Below are 24,636 nucleotides of genomic sequence, written 5' to 3'. Positions count from 1 at the left end.
ATACACAAATCACAAATGTGATACATCACATTAAAAAAGGATAAAAAACCGTATCTTACTTAATGTGGAGAAAGTATTTTATTAAATTCAACATCTATTTAGATAAAAGCTCTTAACAGAGGGAATGTGCCGTCTCATATTAAAGGCCATATTTGCCAAGTACACAGCTAAACATATTCATGATTCTAATTACGTCTCACATCTTTTTTTTTTTTTTTAAATGGCTTCTGCAACTTGCTGTTTTATTATTTATTTATTTATTTGTTTGTTTGTTTTTGTTTTATACATGCACTGGGTACAGTCAGAAGCGCAGGAGGGTGAGAGAATTCACCAGAGCCAGAGCGGGGAGCAGAGCAGGCAGAAGGACCGAAGGACACTGCTGAGGGGAGCAGCAGGCGGCAGGGGAGGTCTGCGCGCCATGCGGGACCCTCCCCCAGTGGCCGGGGAGCAGCCGGGGATCGAACCGGCGCCGCTGAGGCCGCGAGCAGCTTCGCAACCCAGCGCTCAACCGCTGCGCCACTGGGGAGGCCCACGTCTCACATCTTAGAAGAAAAGTTTTCAGCCAAGAGTTAGGAATATGAGGAGGCTCATGGTTTTTTTTTTGCAATGTTATTTCAGTAAAAATATTTTTTACATGTCTCTCTGCTCCATGTGCCTCCTCCAGGTCATTAACTTATTTTTTATTCAGGTAACATTTAAATATCTCTTTCAGGTATTGCCCCCATAATGCACCCACCACCAAATCACCCATAGTCCACCATCGCAGGCCATTGTGTTTCCCTCCTTTGTTGTTCTTATCCTTCCACCACTCCCTCCCCACGCTGGATGCTTCAGTTCTGTGGCCAGCTTTTTAGGTTAAAGCTTGTCTTTATCTGACCCTTAGTTTAGTTATTCTACCTTCTACATATTTGTGATACCATCTGGTAATACTCTTTCTGGCTTATTTCACTTAGCACTATCCCTTCCAGCTTCATCCACGGTGCTGCAAATGGCATGAGTTCATTTGATTGCTGAGTAATAATCCATGTGTATATATACTACACCTTCTTGGTCCACTCATCTGTTTTGGGGCAGGCTGTTTCTAGAATTTGGATATAGTAAACAGTCCTACAATAAACATGGGAGTGCAAGTTTCCTTTCAAATTAGTGTTTTTCAATTTTTGGGATAGATGCGTGTGAATGCAATTTCTGGGCTGTATGGAAGATCCATTTTATTAATATTAAGTGACATATCCAACCCTTTACATAAGGGTTGGACCAGTCTGCATTCCCACCAAAATTGTAGGAGGGTTCCCTTTTTCACACATACTTGTCAGCACTTGTTGTTTCTGGTCTTTTCCATATAGGCCATTCTCACAGATTTGAGATGGTATTTCTTTGTGGTCTTGATTTCCCTGACTGATGATAAGTGATGATGAAGTTTTTCATGTGCCTGTATGTAGACTGATGTCTTCTTTGGGAAATTGTCTGTTTAGTTATTCTGCCAAATTTTTGATTGGGTTGTTTTCTTTCTGTTGAGTTATATAGTGCTTTGGTATCGTCCCTTGTCAGATGTATGGTATACAAATATTTTCTCCCATTCTTTAGGGTGTCTTTACATTTTATTTTAGTTACAGTTTGGTTTGCTGAGCAGAAGCTTTTTAGTTTGATGTAGTCTCGGGTGTTTAATGGTCTCTTTTATTTTCCTTGCTGTTGGGGAAAGGAGGCTCATTCTCACCACTTTTATTCAACAAAGTATTATTAAGTCCTAGCAAGAGTAATTAGGCAGGAAAAGAAAGAAAAAGTATTTAAACTGGAAAGGGAAAAATATAACTATTCGCAGATGACATATTATATACAGGAAACACTAAAGAACAAAAACTGTCACAATTTAAAAAATATTCAGTAAAGTTGCAGAATATAAAATCAGTGTATAAGAATCTAATACATTTTTGGGCCTCCCCTGGTGGCGCAGCGGTTGAGCGCTGGGCTAAGAAGCTGCCTGCAGCCTCTGCAGCGCCGGTTCGATACCCAGCCGACAGGCGAGGGTCCCACATGATGCCCCGCAGACCTCTCCTGCTGCCTGCTGCTCCCCTCAGCAGTGTACTTCATCAGTCTGTCTGCTCTGCTCTCCCCTCTGGCTCTGGTGAATTCTCTCACCCTCCCACGCTTCTGACTGTACCCCATCCTTGTATAAATAAATAAATAAATCTTTAAAAAAAAAATTTTTTTTTTTGGAAACAGTTTTTTTTTTTTTTTTTTTTTTAAGATTTATTTTATCTATTTATACAAGCACTGGGTACAGTCAGAAGCACGGGAGGGTGAGAGAATTCACCAGAGCCAGAGCGGGGAGCAGAGCAGGCAGAAGGACCGAAGTACACTGCTGAGGGGAGCAGCGGCGGCAGGAGAGGTCTGCGCGCCATGTGGGACCCTCCTCCGGTGGCCGGGGAGCAGCCGGGGATCGAACCGGCGCTGCAGAGGCAGCGGGCAGCTTCGCAACCCAGCGTTCAACCGCTGCGCCACCGGGGAGGCCCTTAAAAAAAATCTTAAAAAAAAAATCTAATATGTTTCTAGATACTAATAACAAACTCTGAGAGAAAGAAATTAAGGAACTGGAACCATTTACAATTACATCAAAAAGAGTAAACTACTTAAGAGTACATTTAACAAAGGAGGTAAAAGACTTGTACACTGAAAACTGGAAGTCACCAATGAAAGAAACTGAGGTAACATAAATAAAGGTATTCTGTGATCACAGACTGGAAAAATACTGCTAAAATGTCCACAGTATAGAAAGCAACCTACAGGTTCAATGTAATTCCTATCAAATTTCCAAAGGCATTTTTAGGGAGAAGTAGACCTACCAACCCTAAGATGTATACAGAGTCACAAACAACCCAAATACCAAAGCAATTTTGAGAAAGAACATAGCTGAAGGAATTGGGCTCCCTGGATTCAAAGTATATTACAAAGCCACAGTAATTAAAACAATATGGTATGTGCATAAAAATAGACAAAAAACCCAACACAGCAATAAGGACTGTGGAAATAAATCCACACACATATGGTCAATTATGACAAAAACCTCAAGAATATAAAATGGGGAAAGGAGAGTATCTTCAATAAATGGCATGTGGAAAACTGGACAGTCACATGCGGAAGAATGAAACTGGAGTACTATCTTACCATATACACAAAAATTAATTCAAAGTGGATTAAAGACTTGAATGTAAGACATGAAACTATAAAACTGCTAGAAGAAAAGAGGCAGTAGATCATTGACACAGGTTTTGGGGATGATTTTTTAAATTTACTAAAGGCTAAACAGCAAATTTTTTTTTTTATGCTTTATTTATTTGTTTGCTGGTTTGTTTGTTTGTTTTGTTTATACATGCACTGGGTACAGTCAGAAGTGCGGGAGGGTGAGAGAATTCACCAGAGCCAGAGCGGGGAGCAGAGCAGGCAGAAGGACCGAAGTACACTGCTGTGGGGAGCAGCGGGCGGCAAGAGAGGTCTGCACGCCATGTGGGACCCTCCTCCGGTGGCCGGGGAGCAGCCGGGGATCGAACCAGTGCCGCAGAGGCCGCGGGCAGCTTCGCAACCCAGCGCTCAACCGTAAACAGCAAATTTTAAATGGTAGAAGAAAGAAGCAGTAAACTAGAATACAGATTCCTAAACAGAGAAACCGTGCAATCCAAAGCACAGAGATTCAAGAAAAATGCACACACACACACAGATGCATACATACATACATAAATATGGAAACAAACACACATATCTGGAATTACAGAAGGGAAATGGAGAAAGGGTTAGAGAAAACTATATGAAGAAATGATGACTGAAACCATCCAAATCTGATGAAAAACTTCTCTCTATAGATTCAAGGAGTCCAATGAATCTTAAAACAAATAAACAGAGAATTATACCTAGACACATAGTAGCTACACTGTAAACTTATTTAAAAAAAAAATCTTTCCACAAAGAAAAAAATCCAGGCCAACATGCCGTCACTAGTGCGTTTATCCAACATTTAAGAAAGAAATAAAACCCGCACACATTCAGAGGAGGGAACGCTTTCCAACCTATCTCATAAGGCCCATATTACACAGGTACAAAAGACAAGCAAAGATAGCACAATAAAACTATAAATGAATAGCCCTCATAAACAGAGGTGTAAATGTTTTCAACACAATAGAAAATTAAATACAATGACATATAAATAGCATTATACTTTAAGACAAAGGGGAGGGGATATACCTGGAATGCAAGGTTGGTTTAACATCCAAAAAATAATCATTGTAGTATACCCTATTAGTAGGATAAAGACAAAAGCTATGTGATCATCTGTGGAGATGGACAAGAAGTAGCTGACCAAATCTAAAACCTAATTCAGCTATGATAAAAACTCTCTGAAAATTAGAAATAGAAGTAACTTTCCTCAATCTAACGAAAGATATCTACAAAATCTTATCGTTCACATCATAATTAATGCTGAAAGACCAAATGCTTTCCTCCTCAGACCAGGAACAAATAAGAGACGTGTGCTCTCAACACCTTTGTTCAACATTGTACTGGAGGTTCTAGTACAACGCAAGAAAAAGACATCCAGATTAGAAAGAAGTAAAATTGACTTTATTTGCAGATAACATGATCTAGCATATAGAAAATTCTAAGGAATCCACAAAAAGCTTCTGGAACTACTAAGTGAGCTTAATAAGGTCATGGGCTACAAGATCAATACACAAAAATCAACACGTTTTACATCCCAGCAACAAATAATTCTAAATGAAATTAAGAAAATAATCCCATTAACATCGGCATTAAAAAGAATAAAATGCTAAGGAGAGATGTATCATGGTCATGCATTAGAAGACTGAGTATTTGTTAAAATGATGATGTTACCTAAGTTGATCTTTAGAGTCAATATATTTTATATTAAAAAATCCTAGCAGTTGGTGGGCATGGTGTGGTAACATAAATTTGAAGATATAAATATACCCCTAAGACATACATAGTATTGTAAACCAACATTAACTTAATAAAAATTTTTAAAAATATACACATAAAAAATATGTGTACCAGGTTATAAAATTTTTTTTCGTAGAAATCGGCAAGTTGACCCTAAAAATTATTTGGAATATATGTGAACAACAAATAAATCTGAAGGACCTTCAGTAAGTGATTTTAATATTTACCATAAAGTTACAGTAATTTAGAGGGTAGTGTTGACATACTGACATTTAGATCAATATGATAGAACAGAATCCAGAAACAGACCCTCATATAAATGGTGAGTTGATTTTTGAGAAAGTTCCAAAAGGATAGTATTTCCAATAAACGGTGGTAGAAAAACTAATAGTCATAAACAAAATAAACCACTTTCGACCCTTACCTTCAGAATTTTTACCCTTTAAAAGATACCATTTAAGAAAATGAGAAGGCCACATATAGGAGAAAATGTTAATATACCTGATAAATAAACGTACCTAAAATCAATAATAAAAAGACAACCCCATTAAAAAAAAAAAAAAGGCAAAACATTTGAGTAGGTATATTCCCAAAGAACATACTTAAGTGTCAAATAAGTATGTGCAAAGATGCTTAATGTTCAGAGAAATATAAACCACAGTCACAACGTGATACCACTCCACACCCATTAAAATGACTACAATAAATGACTGAGAACACCAACCACTGACAAGGGTATACAGAAACTGGAATCTTTATTCCTTACTTTGCTAGTGGAAATGTAAAATGGTATGGACACTTTGGATAACTGTACGGCAGTTTCTTAAAAATTCACAATAAGACCTAGCAATTCCACTCCAAGGTAGAATATCTAAGACATGAAACATGACATCTACATACAGACTGACATGCAAATGTTCACACCAGGAGTATTCATAACAGCCCCAAACTGGTAACAACCTAAATGTTTATCAATTGAGGTATGGGTAAAACATGCGGCATATCCATATACAATGGAACATTATTCAGCAAAAAAGGAACTACTGATAGATGCAACAACGTGGATAAATCTCAACAAGATCAAGTCACAGAAGTCAGACACTAAAGGTGATATATGATTCTACTTATGTGAAATTTCTAAACAAGGCAAAACGTTACAGCAAGAAAACAGGTCAGTGGTTAATGGTGGGGCATAATGGAGACTCTTGGCAAACAGGCACAAGGGGACTCTTCAGGGGATGCAAATGTTCTAAAACTGTATTGTGCTGAATGCTGCACTATTGCATAAATTTACTGAAAGTCAAATTAAACCTTACAGTAGGTGAACTTTATAGTAAATAAAAAATTTTTAAATAGACAAAAACAATCTACTGTTTTGAGATATTTATACATAGGTGTTAATGCCACCTATAAAGAAAAGCAAAGGAATTCAGGATAAAGCTTACATAGAATGGGGAAAGGAAGATACTTCAATGAGAAAATAGCTAGTGTAGGACACCTATTACACTAACTATATTCTATTTTTTTCTGTAACAGACAAGTTCAACAGTTTGGAATATAGTTAGTGATGACAGTTTCTCCTTGCTTCCTTTATCTTCCATCTGCTAATCTTCTAGTGTTTCGGTTTCAATACTGAAACTTTCCTATTCCTAATCTCAACTCTTACCTGAATCAATACTGAGGACATCATCATCTTCATCAGGAATCTCAATTATTTCTGTAGGCCGGGAAGCTTCATCCTCAGAGCTACTGTCACGGTATTGTAGTCCGAGTTTGGAGTAGAAGTCCTTCACCAAAGACTCACAATTAGTCACTGCCCTAATATTGGAACACATGTAAAAAACGTCAAAGCCAGCAGAGAAATTAGGTATTTAAGTATACACTGAACTCAAACAGGCCATATTCCAAAGTCTATTTAGAATTTAATATGTTTTTTCCATAGAAAAAGGTTTAGTGATTTACATAGTAGTTTCCCCAAAATCAAAAAATAAGCCTAAAATCAAGTCTTTTCAACTCTACTTCATTATTTACCCTGCTATTTGAAGATGTGCTCCAGTGACAACTAGGGCACTGGACTTGGGGGAGGGGGGAGAGGTGGTGTTAGCAGATACAGGACTGTAGGAACTTATTAATATTCAGTTACAGAAGACAGTAGGCCTTTAGAATCTTCACTCCCTAGGGATCTTACTGGAAATAGAAAGCAAGTTTTCTGGAGTTCAAAAGGAAGGAGACAGGACTCAAGACCTGGACCCTCCTATGGATCCTGTATTAGCCTCTAATAGATAAACATTCTATAAGTGGGTGGCTGTGAGGTTGGATTCTGAGGAAGAGCCAGCTTCTACACACATGTACCTTGTAAAGTACAAAGTGCCTGGCACAATGTCATGAGCAATCATACTTTAAAAGTGTCTGTCAGTGGAGGGATTTCCTTCCATTTCCCATGTGGTGCTCACCTGGATGCATCGTCGAAGAGCTGGTCAACATGGGCCACCTCAGATTCCTTTTGTATTACCCACGTCTCCAACTCTGCTAGCTGCTTCTTGCGCTGCTGTACGCAGTCCATCTTCTCCAGCTCTTCATCGATGAACTGCCGGAGTTCCTCCATGGAGATGCCCAGTTCCTCGACCACCGCTTGCTGCAGCTCTGCAATCTCTTCAGACTCCACTGAGGCGGCGGCATCCAAACCGATACACCCCGGGAGGGAGGACATGCTGCCGCCCTCTACGTGGAAGAGAAAACGGAAAGTACCACTTGAGCAAGTACAAGCACCACGGGGGATTCCAGTGCAAAACTCATTCCTGCTCTGCTACTGTTGTCCAGTCAGATGTGAGTCCCTGTGAGTCCCGTTCTCTCCGCCCATCTCCGGCATCCGATGCTGAGAGTCTGCAGAGTTCTCATCGTGGGCTTTAGGCCCCGGCCCTCAGGAGGATTTAAGCTTGAGGGGGCATGGAGAACGCGTACTATGCAACAGGGAGCAATAATCTCGTTTTAGGAAACCAAGAATCAATTTACCGGGGAGGAGATTTCTAGGACCTGCTGAGCTCCTGCACTCACTGACTAATCTGCCTCGGCTCCCGCGCTAACCAAACACACGCGGGGAAGGGAAAGGATTCGTCCGTAACTCACAACTCGTCAACCTCCCTTTAATCACCTGCTCCCACGATTTTGCTGCCATGTGGAAACCCACTGTGGAAGCCCCCCCTCAGGCCGCAGCGGCCCGCGGCAGAGGTTTGGAGCAACAAGGCGCTGCGGGCTCGTTGCTCGCCGGCAGCCCTCGCTCCGCTAACCGCCTTTTCAGTCAGACGACCGGAGCCGGAGGACGGCAGGAGCCGCCCGCGCCCGCCGCGTCCATCTTCCCGCGGCCCCCACACGGCCCAGCCCCGCGGCTCCCCTCGGGGTGCGTCCCACCCACCCGCGCCCCAACCCAGCCCCGCCCCCGCCCGCGTCCCGGCAGGACGTCCTCCCCGCCCCGGCCCGACCTCCTCCCACAAACAAAACATTCCCGGGAGCCCGGCACCCCGGCACCCCGATACCTCCGTGCACAGCCTGCTTCGCGCCCCCCGTTCCGGCCGCAGCAGCGCCCGCCGCCGCGCGGACCCCAGACTCGCTCCTCGGGCGGGGGTCGGCCTCCCAGGGAAAGAACGAAAGCGAAGGGGAAAGGGAGCAGGGGGAGGGGAAGAAGCGTGAGGGAGGGAAGGGGAAGCACAGCGACGCCCGGAAGCAAACCTCAGGTGCCGTTCCGGGCCCCACGACGGTAGCCCGACGGGGTCAAATCCAAAGCCGCAGGGCGCCCCTCAGAGACGAAGCCGGGGAAACTCGGGCGAGTGCGCATGCGTGAGGGCAGAGCCGTCCACGGCACACGTGAGAAGCGGAGGCCGGGTGGAGGGGGCGTGGCCTGAGCCTCGCGGAAGCCCCGCCCCTGCCCCCGCCCCCTGCCCCGCCCTGGTGGCCGCGCTTAGCCCGGCGCGTGGACTCGGTCAGCAAACGTTCCTGGGGTTAGAGGTTTTTCTGTCTTTCACTTGAGTTTGTTTTATTGCATAAGTTGGGCACATTTTGACAAGTAAAAGGACATCAAAGTGCAGTAAGAAAAACAATACCCTCCCTGCGCTGGCCACTTACCTCCCCTCCCCGCCCCTTCTTTTGAGGTAAAACATGGTTTTTCTAGGCTTGTATGTACAAGGTCATGCCTGAGTTTTTTGGTTCTTTTAACACGTGGACCTGCCATCAAGTTATTAAAAGAGATAAAACTCATATTGTTGACAGTTGCGTACTACTTCACGGTACGACTAAACCATGGAGGCCTAAGGAGTTGTATTGTGTTTTGCAGATATCAAATTTTGTAGAGATCCAAGATGGGTGGCAACCCTTTGTTGGGCAAGTCTATTTTAGTCATTTTCACACAACTTGTGCTCACTTCAAGTCTCTGTGTCACATTTTTTAGCAATCGTTTTAAGTCATGGTGTGTACATTGTTGTTTTAGGCACAATGCTGATTGTCCACTTACCAGACTGTGGTATAGTGTAAACATAGCTTTACACACACTGGGAAATGAAAAAAGCTGTGACTTGCTTAATGTGATATTTGTATTATTGAGGCGGCCTTGAACTGAACTCACAGAATCTCTGAGGTGTGCCTGTATTTAGAAATGTAGATTGCTTTCAAGTTTCAGCCACTGCCAACAAAGCAATAACAAACAACATCCTCTTGAGGTAGTACTTTTTTTTTTGTGGAAGAGAGTCCCCAAAGCAGAATCTAAATCTAAAAAATATGTGCTTTTTAATTTTAATAGAATTTGCTGTCAAATTACTTATCAAAAATATTTTTTACTCCCATTAGCAAGTATCTGAACTGTTTCCCCACAGTGTGGTTAGGCCTGGGTGTTCACTCCCTAATTTAAAAAAAGCTGATATATGTTAAATAGTATCTACCAGGATAAACCAATTTATGTTTTGGAAATAAACAATGCTGGAAACTTAATACAAAAACGGTGCATTTCTTGCTCACACTGCGCAATCCTCTCCAGGAAGTTGAGAGAAGAGCTCTTACTCAGGAGCCACGCTGAGGCATAATGATGCCAGAGCCAATGCGGCTCCCGGCATCCAGTGGTGATAAAAGTGACTCAGGACACTTTCATTCACAGCTCTCCGCTGGACGGAGTGCTCAGGCTGCTCAACCACAAGGGGGCAGGAAGTCCAGTCATATCTCCTCTCTGAAAGGAGGGAGAACTGGGTGTATTTGATGACTCAGCAGTATTGACTACCTCTTATCTCTTTATTGCTCTAATTTGTTTCCCTGTCTTTACACTAACTATCCTTAGCTTCATTTAAAAGGTATGAACCAGAATCTTCTATGTAAGTCAGGAAACAGGGTCAGAGCAGCCAGGATTGTATACCTCCTGGAAACCTGCTGATCGCATTTACATGTGCTCCTTTCCCTGCCCACCACTTCCCTGGGAACACCCTAAGAGCCTATTTCCAATTGTTCAGGAATCAGGAACTGAGGTACAGAGAAGTGAAGGGCTCCTCTAGATATCTGTAATTCAGTCTCTTTCGAACTCATCTCTTTATGGTGTTGTCTTCTAACCCAAGCTTGAAATTTTAGACATACTACTCCCTATAAAACACACAATAAGCGTGCACACACACGCACACACACACACAATTTTTTGAATGTTTACTGCATACCAGGCACTATTCTAAGCACGTTATAGTTAGTAATTTGTTTAATCCACACAATCATCCTATGAGGTAGGAACTGTTATTATTTCTTTTTTATGGACAAGAAAACTCAGGCACCAAATTCAAAAAATTTTCCAAAAGTCACAGAGCTGGGCAGGTTAGCCCTGCAGCTGTGGCTGTCAATCATTATTCAACACAGTTTGTTTGCCTCTTTGGGAATGTTTATTATATATTTCCCTCCCTTCTGATTCTACGGCCTTTGTTTAGCTCTTATTTCTTGCCAGGACAAAACTGGCTCCTAATGGCTGGCAGGTCAGTCCTACATAGAACTCTGAAATACAGTTTTGATCCTGTCACTGTCTTGCTTTAAAATTGTGTTTTCTTTACGTCTTTAAAGTTCAAACTTGACAGTAAACAGTTTGATGTTCTTCTGAATTTGGTTCCAACTTACCTCTCTGGCTATTTCAATTCCTCTACTCCAGGTTTTGTGTCATTTCCTCCCAACATACTTATACCTCTCACTTTTACATCTCCTACTTTTGGTCAGTGAAAGGTGACATCAGTGAAGCCATATTATTAGAGCCAGAGAAATCCATCCCAGAAAAAAAGTGGCTCTCCTGTCCTCTTAAAAGTGGATCTGACCCTTGGGCCAAAGTGCCAACATTCCAAGAAGTCAGCAAGAATGAGAATGTTCTGTTTGAAAGGACTGATAAAGAGAACTTTTACCTACTCTGTCTGATCATTTTACCTTGTGACCCCTCCACTTGAACATTTTTACCTTGTAACTCATTCATTTGAACATTACCCCATCCTTTTTTTTTTTTTTAAAGATTTATTTATTTATGTATACAAGAGCTAGGGTGTAGGCCAGAGGTACGAAGGATGAGACGGAGGGGGGAGCAGAACAGGCAGATCCACTGAAATCCACTGCTGAGGGGAGCAGCGGGGAGATAGGAGAAGTCTGCTGCGCCATGTGGGTCAGCTCCCTGGCTGGGGATGGTTTCATAGTGCTGAGACTTAACCCTTTGCACCACCAGGGAGGTCCCACTCTGTACCACTTTGGTAACCATTCCCCTGGACAGGAACAAACGAATTGCCTCCTATTTCACTTTTTTATTATTTTTTGAGTCACCCTCACATGCCTCATGTTGAATGCAGGCCTGAGAAGGCTGAGAAAAAGGGAGGTGAAATAATATAAAGTCTGGATTGTAAACATCTGATGATGTTTCTAGATTTTTTTTTTTTTTGGTGGGAGTTCATCAGGCTTTTTCATAATTCAGTCCAGACAGAGATGGTTCTGTGATTATGGAGCTGGCCTCATAGGGATTCCTCACCAACTTGGCACACCGAAAGATCATCATTATTAGGAAGAGAAACAGGAGAATTATAAAAGCAATGGCAAAGCCTTTGTCTGCATCAACACCGCTAGACAGTCTCAAATCTTCCATGGGAACACCGACTTGTCCGGCTGTAGCTACCTCCTCAGGTATATCTTCAGGTTTGTCATATCACTAGACAAAAGAGGATAAAACAAACTTATTGTTTATATGGCTCTCAATGTGTTTTCTCAATAATACTGTATGGAAAGTAAAGAGGTTTGGCAAGAAAATAGTCAGCAAGTTTGAAGAAGCACTTCTGAAATGACAAAATATAGTGACTTTCAAGATATACACACACATGTAGGAGCATGAAATAGCTGGAAAATCACTCCAAGGCAAAACATCAGCAAATGTGCAAACTCCGAAATCACTGGTAAAAGATCAGGTAAAACAGTCTTGAAACCCCCAATTCTGTGTTCATTCCAAATCTTTCTGTAAGATTTTTTTCAAATTCTAAGAGTAATTATTGTAAATAATTTGTTGTGGAGTCTTAACTTACACAATCCATCAACAAAGGAATGAATGAATGACCCAATTAAAAAATGGGCAAAGGGGGCCTCCCCTGGTGGCACAGCGGTTGAGCGCTGGACTGCGAAGCTGCCGGTAGCCTCTGCAGCGCCGGTTCAGTTCCCGGCCGCCAGGCGAGGGTCCCACATGGAGCGCAGACCTCTCCTGCCGCCCACTGCGCCCCTCAGCAGTGTGTTTCATCAGTCTGTCTGTTCTGTTCCCCGCTCTGGCTCTGGTGAATTCTCTCACCCTCCCGCGCTTCTGACTGTACCCAGTGCTTGTATAAATAAATAAATAAATCTTTAAAAAAAAAAATGGGCAAAGGACCTCAATAGACACTTCTCTAAAGACATCAGATGGCCAAGAGACATGAAAAAACTTACAACATCATTTATTATGAGAGAAATGCAAATTAAAACCACATTGAGCTGCCACCTCACTCCTGTGAGAATGACCTATATGAAAAAGTATAGAATTAAAAAATCAAAATCAACAAGCAACTATAAACCAGAGACACACTACGGGGAGTCGGGGGAGGAGAGGAGGAGTTAGGGTCAAAATAAGGGGGGTGAAATTGTATGGGGAATATAACCAAAATGAAAATGCATACATTGTGCAAAAATGAAAAATGATGTAAGAATTATATAAAATATATTAAACATAAAAAAAAGAAAAAAAAAGAAAATGAATAGAATTAACAAACATTGGGGAGGTTGCAGGAAAAAAGGAACACTCATGCACCATTGGGGGGAATGCTAGCTGGTACAGCCCCTGTGAAAAATGGCATGGAGATATCTTCAGAAAATAAAAGTGGAACTCCTATTTGCCCACAATACTGCTATCAGGTGTATATCCACATAACACGGAAAGTTTAACATGAAAAGATCTACCTACACCTGGGACATAGCGGCCCTGTTTACAATCGCCAAATCATGGAACCCAAGTGTGACTGTGATTCTTGAACTGGGTTCTCAGTAGGTCATATGTTATTGTTTCATAATTGAAATGTTATGTAATGGGGGCTCCCTGGTGGTGCAGGGGTTAAAGTCTCCCCACCATCAAGCTACCCCCAGCCACCAGGGCCTGAGTTTGATCCCTTGCCAGGACCTCTCCTGTCTTGCCTGCTGCTCTTCTCAGCAGTGGATTTTAGTTGATCTGGCTGTTCTGCTCCCCAATCTATCTCTGGTGAATCCTTTCATCCTCCCCACATCTCTGGCCTATACCCCAGTTCTTGTATACATAAATAAATAAAAATAAATCTTAAAAAAATGAGGATAATAATACAACGATCTTATGAGGTCGGTTGAGATTAAATAAATAAATGTGTGTAAAACACTGCTGTGTGTTTGCTACTATTATCCTCCCTGGGTTTACACTATTCCTCAATTCTTGTACCTTTTCTCTTGCTCTGGAGAGTTTGAAAGTCAATGCCATTTTAATCTCTCCCTCAGGCCAAGTTCTGGAGTATACTCTCCATATGTCACACCTGTGTGGTTTTGAAAATGTTTGACATCAACAGAGAAGGCTGGCTAAAGGGACTGGAGCCCCAGGTTAAATGCACTGACGATTCTCTGGGTTTTGTTCATTTGCTGCTGGAATGTAATGGTTGTTAAAGTTATGACATAGCTTGGAAAAAGGATTCCAATTTGAACTTACAACGTACTATGTGTATCCTAGATTTTTAGTGTCAAAGCAAGTCTATATGGTTGAGAAGGAGCCTTTTAGCCATCTGGTTTACTTTGTTTTAAGATTTATTTATTTATTTATGCATTCAAGAGCTGGGGTACAGGCCAGACATGTGGGGGGTGAGAGGATTTGCCGGAGACAGAGTGGGGAACAGAACAGATAGACTAACTGAAACACACTGCTGAGGGGAGCAGCGGGGTGAGGCAGGAGAGGTCTGCTGAGCCATGTGGGTTGCTCCCTGGCCAGGGATTTCCAACTCGTGCTGCAGAGGCTGCAGATTGCTTCATAGTGCGGTGCTTAACCCCTTGTGCCACCAGGGAAGCCCCATCTGGTTTATTTATAATTGGAGACTTCCTATTGAAAACTCACCCCAAGGGAGGAGACAGACAGTCTGGGTTCATGGGTGTGGCTAAGGTCAGAGCAGAGGTAAGATTCTGACAACACAGAGTCTACGAGGCACTCATACCTGCGCTCCAGGTTATGAGAGGGTCAAGAAATACTCCTTTTTAATTGCACTGGTCACATTATTTCACCTGCAAACTTATGTGGTTTGAATTTATAGTAGACCCCACATGCAAAGCCGCCATATTCAAACATGGCCTCGACGTGCTGGGCACCACAGGTCAGTGATCTGAGGCAGGCCCCCAAGCTTGAGGATCACTGGGGCCCTGGTGGTGGGCAGGGGGTGAAAGTATGCTTTTGAGAAGGTTTGAACCTGTAGCCTCTGGAGTAGATACAAAGATGTGAGCCTACTTTACCTCAGTAAACATGATTTGGAAAAAGAGAAGGTATATTTTTGCATCAATTTTCTAATCATTTCTGCAAAACCCCTGCTTGAACTCCTGGGTGAGTTCCTCAGGGCCCCGCAGGGACCAGGAACTATCTCTCAAGGCAGTCGTTCTATTTCTGTACAAAAGTAATTCTTTGCATTAAGCCAAAAGTGTCTCCTTAGCATTGTTCTACTATACCATGGGACCATCTAGTTCATCACATTTTGTTCATACACAGATTTCTAGGATTTGAAAATAGCTATAAAGTACTTATTGACTCATTTTCCCAATCATTTTATCCCTTAATTGTTTCTCAGAGGATATTGTCTGTCTCTAGCCTTTTACCACTGATGAGATTCTAGTGTGTCTACATGTCTTTTAAAATGTGGTGCTCAAGAGTCTTTAGGGATTTTACTGCCTACAGCAGCCTTTACTTGGGGGAAATTAGGGAGGATTTAGGAACAAAGCTGGCTCTGAAAGGCCCCGTGACAGGAGAAGACTGTGATCGGCTGATGTGTCGCCCTAAAGTGCATGTGCAGAAACCCTGACCTCCAGTGTGATGGTGTTTGGCGTCGAGGGTCCTTGGGTGGTGATTAGTTTTAGAGTTCCTTTTTCTCCACATCCTTGCCAGCATTATTTGTTGTTAGTTTATTTATTTATTTATTTATAGAGGCATTTTTTTTTATTTGTTTGTTTGTTTGTTTATACAAGCACTGGGAACAGTCAGAAGCACGGGAGGGTGAGAGAATTCACCAGAGCCAGAGCAGGGAGCAGAGCAGGCAGAAGGACCGAAGTACACTGCTGGGGGGAGCAGCGGGCGGCAGGAGAGGTCTGCGCGCCATGTGGGACCCTCCTCCGGTGGCCTGGGAGCAGCCGGGGATCGAACCGGTGCCGCAGAGGCCGCGGGCAGCTTCGCAACCCAGCGCTCAACCGCTGCGCCACCGGGGAGGCCCGGTGGTGATTTTTTTTAGACAAGCATGTGCTGAGAGAGGTCGTGTGGGCACAGGGCAAGAAAGTGGCCACGGACAAGCTGGGGTGGTGGGCTTCCCGGTCTCCATAGGGTGAGAACTAAGTTTCTGGTGTTTGAATGCCCCAGTATGTACTATTTTGCTGTAGCAGCCCTGGGAGACTAAGGCAGGGATGTCATCAGCAAGAGCTGCCTTTCTTCTCTGTGCAGAGAGCGCAGACAGGCAAAATTACATAGATTGATAAATAAAATGTGGTGCCCAATATAGAATAGGAAACCCATACCAACTCAAGATTGTTCTTCTAGGTAGTATATTTCTATTGCTGAGGTGAGATCATAATAAACCTTCAAAGTCAGGGTAAAGAATTTGAGTTTTATAGGGGCCTGTCTTAGTATGTGCCCCAGTGACCAGTGGAATGCCAGCTCCACATGTTAGGCTGTGCCTGTCCCATTCATGGCACTGCTTTAGTGCCCAGGGCACCTACGTGAATGAATTGATACCTATATCCGTGCCTGGCATATTGCACATACATGATTCTTGCTTGGGTGAAGGAAGGTAAACTATCAAAACCATACTTCAGGAAGATAACTGGCAACAATAGGTAAAAGGTATTGGAGACAGAAAATAACAGGCGACAATTTGTGCAATGTATTTGAGACAGGCAAAATCAGATACCGCAGGGCAGAAAGCAGTGAGGAGTCGTAGCAGCCTTAACAAGAAGAAACAAAGGCGTGAGCCAGGGTAGCGGAGAAACAAAAAGGAAATAATGGCTGTGAGATCATCTGAGCCCATTTGACATGACTGATAAACATTGCATGTGAGTAGGAGGAAGAAAGAAGTTATAAAGAAAATCCTGGCGCTTTAATTTGGATGGGTGAAAAAAAAATGTTGAGGAATAGCAGATAGGTTAAGGCGCTATGATGAATTCAGTTAGGGGTAGGTTGACATTAAAAGTACTGGCATGGAATGTTCCCGAGGCAGAAACGAAGGACGGAACTTAGGGAAAATGAAGAGCAAGGTGTGTGGAGCAAAAATTAAGCCAAAGACAGGATAGTTGAAATCACAGGAGTAGGTGAGACACCAAAGCAGAATTAGGAAAAAAGAAATGACTGCATATACGGTAGAGGAAAGAGGTCAAGGAACCGGACAGAAGAGCATAAGCAGGAAAATCTGAGGGTGAACGGGCATGAAACTGAAGAGATGAGAGAATTTCAAGGAGTTTGCCAATAGCCTCAAATGCTACCAAGATGGAAAACCTCCAATATCTAGACACTAGAAAGCATCAAGTCATCTTGATTCTCCTTATCTAATGAAATCTGAATTTGTGAATTTTGAATCAACGTTCTCTAGTCTATTTATTCAAATTTCTCACAGCTGCCAAATTCCAACAAGCTAATTATGCTCCTGATAAGCAGATATCTTCCTCCCCTGCCCATCAAAAAGTAAAATAGGTTCTCGATGAAAAAAAGAAAAGCGTGGGCCTCCCCTAGTGGCGCAGTGGTTGAGTGCTGGGCTGCGAAGCTGCCCGCAGCCTCTGCAGCACCAGTTTGATCCCTGGCTGCCAGCGAGGGTCCCACATGGCGCGACAGACCTCTCCTGCTGTGCCCGCTGCTCCCCTCAGCAGTGTATTTCGTCAGTCTGCTTGTTCTGTTCCCCGCTCTGGCTCTGGTGAATTCTCTCACCCACCTGTGCTTCTGACTGTACTCAGTGCTTGTATAAATAAATAAATAAATAAATAAATAAATAAATAAATAAATCTTTAAAAAAAAAGAAAAGGGTGAAAATAGTCTTGGGTCCAAGTACACCATGAATACTCTTGGCTCTTATTTTCATTTGCAGTGATCACTCCCAGGTTTCACAGGGCCTGACATTTATGCAAGTCAAGTGCCCTCTTTGAGAACAAGAAGATTTTAAATATAGAATCTAAGCAGAGTTTTTTTTTTTTTTTTGGTTTGTTTTGTTTCTGTGTTAGCAGCATGGGAGAAGCAGCATACCTGAATGGAAGGGACGAGGAGGGTGGGTTAAAAGGAGGTAAGGGTGGCCATGAAACTAGACATTTGAGTTACTAATAATGTGGTATTTACAGATATTGAAACACAATGCTGTATACCTACAACTTATATAGCATTATAAACCAATGTTACTGCAATAAAAATTTTTTAAAAAGAAAAAAATACATTTTTTGCAGAAAAGAAAACACAAATTTATTGAACTACACTGCTAAGAGAAGCAGTTGGTGAGACAGGAGAGGTCGGCTGGGCCGAGAAAAGAAAAAAAAGATTTCGAACACAGAATTTGGTAAAAAGTTTTTTAGAATGGGGGAAAAAAATCTCAACAAATTATTGGGGGTTTGGTTATTCAGTTTTTCCTCTGAGACCTCTTAGGCAAAATAGCTTCTTTTGACAGATAAAGTGCTAGATCCAAGCTCTGTTTTACAAAAGAGATCATTGCCCTAGAACTTTTTTTTTTTTAAAGAGGCACGGATTTTATTTATTTATTTGTTTGTTTGTTTGTTTATACATGCACTGGGTACAGTCAGAAGCACAGGAGGGTGAGAGAATTCACCAGAGCCGGAGCGGGGAGCAGAGCAGGCAGAAGGACCGAAGGACACTGCTGATGGGAGCAGCGGGCGGCAGGAGAGGTCTGCGCGCCATGTGGGACCCTCCTCTGGTGGCCGGGGAGCAGCCGGGGATCGAACCGTCACTGCAGAAGCTGCGGGCAGCTTCGCAACCCAGCGCTCAACCGCTGCGCCACCGGGGAGGCCCATGCCCTAGACCTTTTTTTTTTAAAAAGATTTTTTATTTATTTGTACAAGCACTGGGGTACGGGCCAGCAGTGCGGGAGGGTGAGAGAATTCACCAGAGACAGAGTGGGGAGCAGAACAGGCAGAAGGACTGAAGTAGATTGCTAAGGGGAGCAATGGGCAAGGCAGGAGAGGTCTGCCGCGCCATGTGGGAATCTCCCTGGCGAGCTGGGAATTGAACCTGTGCTGCAGAGGAGGAGGACAGCTTCACAGCGCTGTGCTCAGCCCGCTGCGCCACTGGGGAGGCCCTGCCCTAGAACTTTTCAAGTGGTGCTTAGGGTTTTGTTGGGAAGTGAATAACACACAGCTCAGGGCCAGGCAGGGGAGAGGAGGCGGCATGAGCTTCTCAGTAGATGTAAAGTGAGGGCCTACCTGGCGGCATAAGGGGTTAAGCACCGCACTATGCAGCAATCTACAGCCTCTGCAGCATGAGTTCGATCCCTGGCCAGCCAGGGAAACCCCAGAGTAAGAGCAGCTACAAACCTCCCGCAGAGGCAGCCCCTCCTTCTCTTGACTCATTAGAAGCATCGGCCACCTCTTCCTTTTGATTTGGCCTCCTCCCAAATCACTTCTCTTTTTCTATCTGTCCTATATTATTGGAAAAAAAAAAAAAAAAAAAACAAACCCTAAAAATATCCATTTTTTCTCTCCTGGCCATCAAGTTAGTTTGAAGGGAGTTGTGATGGTAAGGAAATACAATGGAGCTTTCCTCTCATCATCCCTAAAATCAAAGACATATTGTGCCTGGGATGCTGACTTCAAGACGTCACTTTTTAAAATAACACTTTTAGCAGAAAAAACAAAGAAAGAAAATCTCCATGCATCCCACCACCATTTCCCTCGTAGTCCCCAAGCTTGTAGAAAGGTGCTATTAAACTCACAAGAATTGTTGAATTAGTCCTGTAAAGGCCAGCAAGGTGACACAGGCGTTTACCTTCTGAGGCAGTGACGTCCAGGGCTGGCAGCTGGCAGGCTGGCTGGGGCTACTAAGCTCATCTCTCGGCAGCCTGTCCTCAGTCATCAATCCCTCTTTCAGAAGGCTAGTGGTTGGTAGCACTCTCCCCTCTTGCTCCCACACTGGACTCAGAAGCTTCATGAATAGTTCAACTAAAACCAGATCAAGTTTCAGACACTCCCAGGGCAAGTGAGAAAATGATTCTACTAGATTAAATTGGAGCCTAGATCAACAGAGGAGTATTTCCACCACTGCCAGGGCTGGCCAGCCAAGGTTAAAAATTCAAGTGATGCCTTGGAAGTAGGATCACACGGGCAGTAGCAGAGGGTCGGTGGCCAGGGGTTTGGTTTATGTTTCTCTGGATTGACAGCATCACCCGTGAAGTTGTTACATGTGCAAAATCCTGGGCCCCTACCACAGCCTTCATGAGTCAGAAATTTTCAAACCATGAACACATCTTTAAAAAGTAATCATCCTGGGGGCCTCCCTGGTGGTACTATCAAGCTATCCAGCCACTGCAACATGAGTTAGATCCCTGGCCAGGGAGATACCCACCTGGCGCAGCAGACCGCTCCTGTGTCCCTGCTGCTCCCCTCAGCAGTGGACTTCAGTAGATCCACCTGTTCTGCTCCCCACTCTGTCTCTGGTGAATTCTCTCACCCACCGGCACCTCTGGCCTGTGCACTAGCTCTTGTATGCATAAATAAATAAATCTTAAAAAAAAAGTATCCAGGGCCTACCCTGGTGGCGCAGGCAGTTGAGCTCCGTGCTGTGAAGCTGTCCTCAGCTTCTGCAGTGCCAGTTTGATCCCGGCCAGCCGGTGAGGGTCCCACATGGCACGGCAGACCTCTCCTGTGTAGCCCGCTGCTCCCCTCAGCAGTGTATTTCGTCAGTCTGCCTGCTCTGTTCCCTGCTGTGTCTCTGGTGAATCCTCTCACCCTCCCACACATCTGGCCTGAACCCTGGTTCTTGTATAAATAAATAAATAAATCTCTAAAAAATAAATAAATAAAATAAAAGAGTATCCATCCTGAACGAAGTTCATAACATTACATAATGTCATGTAATTATATAATGTTATATATAATATTATTAATTAATACATAAGATTATATATAACAATATTATTCAATAATATTATTATATATAATTTTATGTTATATATAAAGTTGATATATAATATTATTAATTAATATATAAAATTATATAATATAATATCATTGATTAATATATAATATTAATCAATGATATTATATATAATTAATATATTATTAATGAATATATAGTGAGTGCCTACTATGTGTCAATTATTGTGCCAGGTGCTGGGGACAGAATGGAGACTGAGGATGAGTCCCAACTTCAAAGTTTTATTTTCCACTAAATAGAGAAATGAAACATTTATCACTCCCCAAATTTCTCATGCCCTTGAGGACACATCTTAAATGGTGGGGAGAATGAGAGGGTAAGGGGTATATCTCTTCCCAGGACTGAACAAACTGAAGCCTGAACAAAGCCAGGCTTTGGGGATCATTATAACAGCTACCACTTACTCAATGATGTACTTTAAAATATATTTTTGTTTTTTATAATTATAAATGTAATATATAGTCACATTACATTCAAACATCACAGAAATACATAGCAAGAGACAGATATCTCCTATTAATGCCACATTCCAGGGGTACACTGTTAACAGTTGGGTGTTTCTCTAGCTCTCTCTATTTGTTAAAATTACTATTATTTACAAAATAATACATACTTTATTCTTCCTTTCATTTCATAGCTTGGATATCATTCCATTAATACACAAAGATCCCCTTTATTCTTTTATTTTATTAACTCTTCACCCCCCATCTACCTCATTCTTTCTAATGGCTGCCAAACACTAGGCTTTTCCATTGCACAGATGTCTCAGGCTCAGTTTTCTTTGTTAGTGGACATTTGGGATGTTTCAAACATAGTATTATACCAACATTGCAATGGATATCTTTGTACGTATTTCTCTAAGAACTTATAGAAATGCTTTTGTGGGATAAACTCCCCAGAATATTAAAAATACAAATGCTGAGTTATAGAGTATGAACATTAAGAATTTTTTTTAAAGATTTATTTATTTATGTATACAAGAGCTGGGGTACAGGCCAGATGCGCGGTAAGGTGAAAGGATTCACCAGAGACAGAGAGGGGAACAGAACAGGCAGACTGATGAAATACGCTGCTGAGGGGAGCAGCGGGGAGACAGGTGAGGTCTGCTGCACCATGTGGGACCCTCCCCGGCTGGTGGGGATTGAACCATGGACAGCTTCACAGCGCGGTGCTCAACCGCTGCACCACCAGGGGAGGCCCATTCATTTATTTTTAAAGATTTGTTTATGCATACAAGAACTGGGGTATAGGCCAGAGGTGTGGGGGCTGAGAGGATGCACCAGAGACAGAGTGGGACCAGAACAGGCAGACTGAGGCTGCGGACAGCTTCACAGCGCGGCGCTCAACCGCCTGCGCCACCAAGGGAGGCCCTGAACATTAAGAATTTTAATAGGAATTGCCAAATTACACAATTAAAAGGTGATAGCAACTTATATTTCCTTCGTGGGCAAATGCCCAAAGAAGGTCGGTCCGAATTGAGGCCACTGAGACCTGACAGCTTGCTATAGTCTGAGGTACCTTGCAGGCCCCAGAAAGCTGGGACAAAGGAGGTACCACATCAAGATAACGGCTGCCATTGTCAGCCTCTGGATGCCTCTCATGCACATGACTCTTCGAGAGTCTCTGTGTCTCTCCTTCCACATCTCCTTCCCAGCAGCCCCAGGGTGCAGAAGTTCTATTCTTCCGGAGACCACCTGCCCTCCATGTTGCATGGCTTCCCCAGGGCTGCTCAGCTCCACCCTGAGCTAAGTGGGCGTGGGGAAATGGAACCTCCCCCTCTTATGGAGATCTCTCTGTAACAAAATCATCCAGTATCTGTCTTTCTCCTTCTAACGTATTTCATGTAGCATAATTCCCTCCAGTTCCATCCACGTTGTCATAAATGGCAAGATTTCATCTTTTACTTTTTGCTGAGTAGTGTTGCATATTTTCTTAGACGACTCATGTGTCCTTTGGCACTTAGGTGGTTTCCGGAACTTGCTATGACACAGTGTTGCAATGAACACAGGAATGCATATATCCCTGAAAATTAGAGTTACTGCATGCTTTGGGGAGATACACAGGAGTGAGATTGCCAGATCACATGGTAGATCTACTTTTAATATTTTGCGAAACCTCCACACTGTTTTCCATGGGGGCTGGGCCTATCTACATCCCCCCAGCAGGAAACCAGGACTCCGTTTCCCCCACATCCTAGGCAGCACTTTCTGTTTCCAGGTTTGTTTTTTTTAAAATATGGGCCATTCTCACAGATGTGAGGTGGCATCTCATTGTGATTTTGATTGCATTTCCCTGACAATAAGTGATAATGATTATTTTTTCATGAAACTGTTGACCATCCGTACATCTTTTTTGGAAAAGTGTCTACTTAGCTCTTCTATCCATGACTTGGGTTATTCGTTTTCTTTTTGTTGAGTTGTATGTGTTCTTTGCCCTTTGTTAGATATATGATGTACAAATATTTTCTAGTAGGGCATCTTTGTTTTAATGATAGTTCCTTTCACTGTGTTGAAGCTTTTTAGTTTGATGTAACTGCATTTGCTAATTTTTATTTCTGTTGTCCTTGCTATTGTAGTTGAATACCCAAAGACATCCCTGAAGCCAATGTCATGAAGTGTTTTCCTTATGTTTTCATGTATGTATTTTGTGGTGTCAGGCCTTACATCAAAACATATATATATATATATTTAAGATTTTATTTATTTCTACATACAAGATCTGGGGTGGAGGCCAGAGGTGTGGGGGGTGCAAGGATTTGCCAGAGACAGAGTGGGGAGCAGAACAGGTACATCTACTGAAATACACTGCTGAGGGGAACAGCAGTTGAGACAGGAGAGGTCCTGGCGTGGTGCCCATTTGGAAGGCAAATATTTGTCAGCAAGTACAGGGTTGATATTGCCCTTACATGTCACGTGCTATGAATCAGTGTGATTTTTGATGAGGAAATTTTGCCAATAGCTTGTTACACTTTCTCTAAGCAAATTGTTTGTCATTAACTTTGTAGTTGTGCAAACGTCTCTGAGACAAAATGAGTTTTAGCATTCTCTTTTGAGGGATGTCATTTCATCTTTTTTTAATCCATAAATTCATCTATTTCAGACTTGTTACCTTCATTTTAGAAAATTGTATTTTACTTGTCAATAAGCTTATTGTGATTTGCTAAAAAAAAAAAGATGACTTAAAAGCTTCAATGGCTTTCCAAGTCACTGTTTGACAACATTTTCTAACAGTTAAGATATAGTTGGCAGGAGTTTCCCTGGTGGCGCAAGGGGAAGATGCAGCACTATGAAGCTATCTGCAGCCACTGTAGCATGACTTCCATCCCTGGCCAGGGAGCTGAACCACATGGCGTAGCAGACCTCTCCTTCTCCCTGCTGCTCCCCTCAGCAGTGTATTTCAGTCAATCTGCCTGTTCTGCTCCCCGCTCTGGCTCTGGTAAATCCTCTCAGCCCCTGCACCTCTGGCCTGTACCCTAGCTGTTGTATGCATAAATAAGTAAAATAAATCTTTTAAAAAAAAGATGTAGTGGGCATGGGACAGATGGACCAATAAAATTAAATTTTTAGTTATTCATAGTTGTACTTCCTGTTTACATTTTCTTTTTTTGTTGCTTGGATGAATTACATTTAAAGACATAATAGTTCACATTATATATTTGCACTGCTGCAGTTTTGTTTGTTAGCTTTACCACATAATTTTGAATGGAAGTACTTGTTACTTTTTTCATCACTCCTTCTTATGCTTCAGCAGACATTTTTTTGAGGGGATGATTTTTTTCCTCTTCTTAGCAAATTGAA

General features: G+C 42.7%; 2 protein-coding genes across 8 annotated transcripts in view; both read right to left on the bottom strand.

Moving 5' to 3' along the window:
* SETDB1 (SET domain bifurcated histone lysine methyltransferase 1) overlaps positions 1-7,657 on the bottom strand; it is a gene marked incomplete at both ends in the record, with an annotated part of 29,019 nt that extends 21,362 nt beyond the window's left edge. For all 7 annotated transcript variants that reach the window (XM_084243794.1, XM_084243795.1, XM_084243793.1 and 4 more), the window contains 2 exons: positions 6,614-6,765; positions 7,401-7,657. In XM_084243794.1, the coding sequence (XP_084099920.1) occupies positions 6,614-6,765; positions 7,401-7,657 (409 nt within the window). The remainder of the gene's footprint in view (positions 1-6,613; positions 6,766-7,400) is intronic.
* A 3,578-nt stretch (positions 7,658-11,235) lies between these two features.
* On the bottom strand, positions 11,236-12,073 carry CTXND2 (cortexin domain containing 2; the record flags this gene model as incomplete). The annotated part of the gene is made up of 1 exon (XM_084243113.1): positions 11,236-12,073. One exon carries the CDS (start codon positions 12,071-12,073, stop codon positions 11,885-11,887), a length of 189 nt encoding a protein of 62 aa, XP_084099239.1. The 3' UTR covers positions 11,236-11,884.
* Between the last annotated feature and the right edge of the window lie 12,563 nt (positions 12,074-24,636).

Source organism: Talpa europaea (assembly GCF_964194135.1).
Source record: "Talpa europaea genome assembly, chromosome: 9".
NCBI classification, from domain to species: Eukaryota; Metazoa; Chordata; class Mammalia; order Eulipotyphla; family Talpidae; genus Talpa; species Talpa europaea.
This window is presented reverse-complemented; position numbering and strand designations above follow the sequence as displayed.